Source organism: Oncorhynchus gorbuscha, linkage group LG26 (genome assembly GCF_021184085.1).
Source record: "Oncorhynchus gorbuscha isolate QuinsamMale2020 ecotype Even-year linkage group LG26, OgorEven_v1.0, whole genome shotgun sequence".
Taxonomy (NCBI): domain Eukaryota; kingdom Metazoa; phylum Chordata; class Actinopteri; order Salmoniformes; family Salmonidae; genus Oncorhynchus; species Oncorhynchus gorbuscha.
In genome coordinates this window covers 3421891-3429157 of record NC_060198.1, presented here as the reverse complement: position 1 = coordinate 3429157, position 7267 = coordinate 3421891, and the positions used below count along the sequence as shown (strand labels likewise).

General features: G+C 42.2%; 1 protein-coding gene across 2 annotated transcripts in view; it reads left to right on the top strand.

Moving 5' to 3' along the window:
• Window positions 1-6132, top strand: part of s1pr5b (sphingosine-1-phosphate receptor 5b) — an 18981-nt gene extending 12849 nt beyond the window's left edge. The window contains exons 1-3 of one of the 2 annotated variants that reach the window (XM_046331843.1): window positions 17-173; window positions 1735-2370; window positions 2541-6132. In XM_046331843.1, coding sequence (XP_046187799.1) covers window positions 2064-2370; window positions 2541-3469 — 1236 coding nt within the window. In that variant the 5' untranslated portion in view covers window positions 17-173; window positions 1735-2063 and the 3' untranslated portion in view covers window positions 3470-6132. Of the gene's footprint in view, window positions 1-16; window positions 174-1734; window positions 2371-2540 lie in introns of those variants that run through there. The other variant, XM_046331844.1, reaches the window with a different exon arrangement.
• Window positions 6133-7267: the final 1135 nt, after the last annotated feature.

The window sequence follows — 7267 nt, the reverse complement described above, 5'->3', positions numbered from 1 at the left end:
GAGAGAGAGAGAGAGAGAGAGAGAGAGAGATTGGGCTAAGACCAACCCCCCCCCCTGGATGTTTCAGTTAGGTTCTGCTGCTCCGGTGTCTTGCTTGTCAGTTCTCTCTTATGCGGTGGTTAGAGTGGATTCTCTTCAACGCATTGATAAGATCTCTACAAATAATATTCAAGGTAGGTTTATTTCTGTATGCAATGTCGCAGTGCTAGTCTATGTTAATAGAATGCGTTTGACCAAACACGCGGTCATTGGATGCGTTGCTTTTACGCGCTGGAATTGCGTCTTACTTTATATCTGTTGTAAAAGATAAGGGTGTCTGTCTGCAGTGTGCCGAATCTCTTCTCAGAACATGTTTGAATTCGGTTGAATCCAATTTCACTTTCTGTTTATTAGATTTCGTTTGACATGTATGTAGCCTGTTGTGTGGAATGCACAAGCCGTTAACTTATTTTTGGTCTGTGGACCGTGGGAACTTTACAAACCATGCCCATCGCAATGAGACGTTATTGGGGTAATCAGCGTACGGCAATTAGGCTGGATTTAGACAGGCAGTCTTTTGACCAATTAGATCAGTTCTGATAAAGATCTGATGTGATTGGGGTAATTACCGGTCAATGGGCTGAATTGGAAATGTAGGCATATGAGCACAAGACGTTGAAAAAACGTCTGAACCAATTTTGCTTAGTGAGATGTGATTCCATGGCAATGTGCAGTGAGATCCAACAACGATCACTATATCATATTTTTAAGAACAGTTAGACTTCTCTATATGTATCCAGGCTATATTGTGGAATTTGTGTTGGCTATGCATTTTTTAGTTGTCTGTTTGAAACATATACATCATTAAATTGAGTAATCTAATTCCTAGCAATTCTATAGTTTGAACCTTGAAACGACAAATGTGTTGCCCTAATTTCATTGGCTACAGATTAGATTCGAGTTAACGTTTCCAGACAAGGCCATTTTTTAAATCTTACCATATGACTCAAGGCAAGAAAAAAAAATCCATTCTCAAAACACAAGACTCAAAGGAATGCGACCCGGTTGACACTTAATGGGTTTCTTACATAAACATTATCTGATCAAAGACATTCTCCACTCTGGTTTCGATTTCTTTTGACAATACATTATTTATGAAAGTATATGCATTCCAGATTAAATTCCATACATTTTACATTGATTTCCTTCTGGAAACTTGAGCAACTCAAATTTACTCCAACCTACTGACATTTCACCCCGACTGTGCTATGACGAAGCTGGCAGGTGAAAGTGTCCGCGTGTGCCAACTTTACAGACGCACTGTTATGACGCTGAATGTCTAATATCGTTAACGTGATTAACTCACTCTTTAAACATAATCAAGGTAGTTAAGGAAAGAGCTTGAAACATTTCACATGGCCTCTTTAGGTACTCGCTAACTCAGTCAAAACCTTTACCCCAAGTGGTCACTATGTGTTTTAAACTAAACGCATGTGTCGCTATCTCAATGTCGACTCTGCTCCACACTTCCCATAAGCCCAATGTTTTAATAAAAAATGAATCACTATAGCAAACATTTTAGGGCAACGAAATAAAGATTGCTTTCAATAGGCTCATTTAATTAATATTAAAATGTAGATAAATGTTTTTAGTTATTTTTTAAAATGTGTTTGTTTACTTGTTTTTCATTATGTGTTTAATTAGTAATACTGTACTGTTCTCACCCTAATGTCCTCTGTATTATTTAATTCACAGGAGTTGGACAATAAGCGGCTCAGTCAAGACCCCTTCAAACAGAGCACATGAGCACCCCCTGGTGGCATTGACAAGCATAACACCTGTGATCAGAGACGTGGGGAAAGAGAACCACTACTTGACTCAGCTGCAACTAACACCTTCTTGTCTATTGGATTATAGTTCTGTCATTCTATGGAGCGAAACTCACAGAGAGCCCCCATACCAACTGGTATTGATTGGTAACTGAAGCATGACAAGTTAAACTATGCGTTAATTAATACCTAGAATAAGGTATTAAAAAGTCAACCAAAGAGTTCACTAAAGAAGACTTAACAAACAACAGAAACATGGAGATGGAAGCCTCCCGTGCTGCTTACGCTGGGACCTTCCCCACTGAATCTATAGGCTCTCTACCCACCAACACCTCCTCTCCAAGCCTGCTCCATTTCTTCTGGGATTACCAGAACAATGATGTCATTGTGACGCACTACAACTACACAGGCAAGCTCCAGACAGACCGGTATCGTGAAGGGTTAAAACCTGAAGCCATAGCCTTCCTGGTAGTGTGTCTTCTTATCGTCCTGGAGAATGCTGTGGTTCTAATAGCCATCTGGACCAATAAGAAGTTCCACCTGCCCATGTACTATCTCCTAGGTAACCGTTGTTGTTTTTGTCCTACATCCACCCCCCTTTCTTCAGAGGACAACTTGACTATACTATATTGACTATACTATATATAACTTTTAAAAAAATGTTATGTTACAATATAATTGTAAAAAATCCACCATATGCAATTCCATTAATTTTCTATATTTTCTTCCTAGGTAACCTGACTCTGTCAGACCTCCTGGCCGGTGTCACCTACATGGCCAATATCATCATGTCTGGTCCTAATACACTGAGACTAACTCCAATACTCTGGTTTCTGAGGGAAGGAGGCGTCTTTATCACATTAGCCGCCTCCGTCATCAGCCTATTGGCCATCGCGATAGAACGCCACGTTACCATGGTGACAATGAAACCATACCACGGGGCAAAGAAGGGTCGGCTGCTGGCTCTGATCGGGGGCAGCTGGGCGTTAGCAGGGCTGCTGGGGGTGCTCCCCGTCCTGGGCTGGAACTGTATGGGTCGCCTGGACCGCTGTTCCACGGTTCTCCCGCTCTACGCCAAGTCGTACATCCTGTGCTGCGTGTCCGTGTTCAGCGGCGTGCTCCTCGCCATCGTCGTTCTCTACGCCCGCGTCTTCCGTATCGTGCGCACTAACACCCAGCGCCAACGCCTCGGAGGAGCAAAGGGAAGCCTTCGCAAAGGCCTCGCCAGGAAATCCCAGAAGTACATGGCGCTCCTCAAGACAGTCACTATTGTACTCGGCGTCTTCATCGCTTGTTGGTTGCCGCTCTTCCTCCTCCTCGGCTTAGACTCATTCTGCCCTGCCCGCCGCTGCCGACTGCTCCTCAAGGCGGACTACTTCCTGGGCGTTGCCATGGTGAACTCGCTCCTCAACCCCATAATATACACCCTGACCAGCAAAGACATGCGTCGCGCTATTTTAAAACTGCTCTGCCGCCCGTGTCTCATGACCAAGGACGGGCAGGTGAAGAGGATGGGGGTGCCGTTCCTGGAGTGTAGCTTCAGTAAGACAGAGGTGGCATCGAAGAAGCTGGAAGGCCTGGAGACGACGATCTCCTCTGGGAACATCGTCACGGCTCAGTCACCCATAAAGACTCTCTACCCCAAGCTCTTCAAGGTCTAAAGAGCGTAATGTGGATAGCTCTGTGATGGACAGGGAACTAACTCCCTATGGAAGATGGACAACATAAGTTCTCCATATGGCCTCCTGAAAAGACAGACCTGAAGGACCCTTTGGGCAGCTCTGTGTTTAAGAGAGTAAACCATAGAATTACGGGCTTTGTCCCTTCCAGTAATTGTATTTCTATGGAGTGAACTTCATATTGAAGTGGTGGACAACAGGAGTGCTCAATTTGGCCACCTGAAAACTGCATTACTTCCTGTTTGGCAACTCAACTCCAATGGCCTCCGGCAGACTAGCCTACATCTATAGCTCTCTTCTGGCCAATGAACTAAGCCTACGAGCAAACCCTCAAAAAGACAGGTGAATGATCTATGATTGCGACAGATATAGCTACAGGTGTTTTTAATGAGAGCATCAAGTTCAGACATATCTCTCTTCAGCAAGTCTGTAGTGGTGCACTTGCAGCAATATCACCACATCAAAAGACTGATGTTGTAAGAATGATGACTAAACATCAAGCCAGGTGGAAGAAATGAAAATGTGAATTAAGCAACTCTTCTGGTATTCACAAAAACCTTCCAGAACTGATTTGCACTAAGTTAACTCTTCATTGAGAGCCATGGATTAAGATGGGACATTCTGTTCTAGAACTAAGACTGTAAACTGGACATTCTGTTCTAGAACTAAGACTGTAAACTGGACATTCTGTTCTAGAACTAAGACTGTAAACTGGACATTCTGTTCTAGAACTAAGACTGTAAACTGGACATTCTGTTCTAGAACTAAGACTGTAAACTGGACATTCCAACCATGTTGAGTTGTTGTGGCGAGTGCGCCTCGGTTTACTTCACCCAAAGTTTTCTATGTTGTTGTTGTTGTTGTTTGAAATGCCTTAAAGAAGGAATAATATGGACATAATAATAATATGCCTGTGGACACCTGGACTTCGCTGGCTCGAAGGTCCATGGTGTGCCTGCCTGTGTCCCAAATGGCACCCTATTCCCTATACAGTGCACTACTTTTGACATTTGGGGTACACTCCGAGACGCCGGTTGTGATAACCCCATACAGCTACACAGTGTGCCCAAACAGAAGCCTATACAGGAAGTGGATGCTGTGTCGTTCACCCACCAGTTGCTCTTTGAAACACAAACACACAATGGAAACCTACGCATGCACCTAAACATTGTGGTACCTGGATGTGGAGGGAGATGTCAAACAATATTAAGATCACAGGATGCTGGTGAGGGGAGGACGGCTCATAATAATGGCTGGAATGGAAAAAATGGAATGGTGTTAAAAGTCATATAAACGAAGTGTTTTAAACCGTTCCATTAATTTTGTTCCAGCCATCACTATAAGCCCCTCCTCCCCAATTAAGGTGCCATGAGCCACCTGTGACTAAGATTATAATTTGAGTAGAAAATCTCCACACTGTTTTAGTGGCATTGTAGCTGTAGCTGTTGTTCTGGGCTTACTCAGTCAAGTAGAAACTATCTGTTAGTTCCTGATTCGAATTCATATTTTAAATGCCATCACACACACTACAATACAAAAACACTACTATAAGAAAGCCACCATGAACCCAACTACCTGCAGCTCTAATCAGTGATGGACTTCTTCCCCAAGCAAAGGACTTCATGCAGTCCTTCGTGTTCCTCTTGTGTTAGTTATTGTATTGATACGAACCGTCTGTTGCACTTGGGGGTCTCTGTTTTGAAGACCGTGTTATAACTGATGAAACAACAGATCACCAGGTTACCATCCTAACCTGCTAGTCGGCATCATCCAGCTGCATTGGCTGTTTGGTAACGTTAGACTAGAACGTGCTTGTCGGCTATAAATCAAGATCAAAGTGGTAAGATACACAGATGTATACAGTGGGAAGATACACAGATGTATACAGTGGGATGATACACAGATGTATACAGTGGGAAGATACACAGATGTATACAGTGGGAAGATACACAGATGTATACAGTGGGAAGATACACAGATGTATACAGTGCAATTCTAAGTTACAAACCCATTGACACATCTGTTATTTCTGGCTTTAGAGAGGCTTTTCCTATACAGTCTATGGACCTGAATGTATATTTTTCTACGTTTCAACTGGTAATGTCATGTAGCAAATCCAAAATAAATTGTGTTCTGTATTTGGATGGATGAGAAGGTGCACCATACGTTTGTACTGCGTGTTGTGTATTGAGCAATTTATTTTTGTATTTCTAAAGGAATTTGTTAGGGCTTGTATTTTGTCTTTTTGTATTTGTCTTTTTTTTTACTGTCTTTTTGTACTACCAAGGTTCTACCATTATTAAAACAACTGTTTTCTGAAAAATCTGATTATAAAGTAGGTGTTCACTCTGCAGGATTATGCACAGGTGTACAGAGCCTTCAGAAAGTATTCAAACTCCTTTTCCATATGTTGTTGTTACAGCCTGGATTTAAAATGGATTCAATTGAGATTTTGTGTCACTGGCCTACACACAATACACCATAATGTCAAAGTAGAATTATGTTTTACTAATTCATTCCAAATGAAAAGCTGAAATGTCTTAAGTCAATATGTATTTTACTCCTTTGTTAAGCCTAAATAGGTTCAGGAGTCAAATTGAGCTTAACAAGTCACATGGACTCTCCAATAAAAGTGTTTAACATGATTTTTGAATGATGACCTTATTTCTGTACCCCACACATCTGGAAGGTCCCTCAGTCCAGCAGTGAATTTCAAACACAGATTCAACTACAAAGACCAGGGAGGTTTTACAAAACCTCACAAAGAAGGGCACATATTGGTAGATGGGTAAAAATATTTAAAAACAGAGGAAAACCTGGTTGTCTGCTTTCCAACAGACACTGGGAGACACATTTACCTTTCAGCAGGACAATAACCTAAAACACAGGGAGTTGCTTACCAAGAAGACAGTCAATGTTCCTGAGTGGCCTAGTTACGGTTTTGAATTAAATCAACGTGAAAACCTATGGCAAGACTTGAAGATGGCTGTCTAGCAGTGATCAACAACCAACTTGACAGAGCTTTTAATCATTTAAAAACATATGTAACCTTTATTTAACTAGGTAAGTCAGTTAAGAACAAATTCTTATTTACAATGACGGCCTACACCAGCCAAACCGGGACGACACTCGGCCAATTTTGCTCCGACCTATGGGACTCCTAATCACAGCCGGTTGTGATACAGCCGGCCGTAAAATATTGTACTATCCAGTTATTCAAAGCTCTTAGAGACCTACCCAGAATGACTCACAGCTGTAATCACTGCCAAATGTGATTCTAACAGGGGTGTGAATGCTTATGTGACTGAGATATTTATGTATTTCATTTTCAATTAAATTTGCTAAAATGTTTGTAAACATGTTTTCGCTTTGTCCTTAAGGGGTATTGTGTGTAGATGGGTGAGAAAAACAACAATTGAATACATTTTGAATTCAGGCTGTAACACAAACCGTAGATAAGTCAAGGGGTATGAATAATTACTCAAGGCACTGTATGTGTGTGTGTGCAAACCTGCGTGTACTTGTGCGTTGGCGTGCATGTCCTCCCCTCGTGGAAGAGCTGAGTGAGTGAAATAGCATTTCTTCGAGAACTGTGGCAGGAAACAATCTCAGACCCCCCCCCCCCTCTCCAACATCTGTTAATAACATTGGTCTGGATACTGTATAGCTTCTGACATGATTCAAATATTTCCGTCGTCCAGCTCCTGTCTGACTGACTGCGAACACACAAAGAGCCTATTCTTCAAAGCCAGGCCCCTGACACATGTCCTTCCTGTCTCT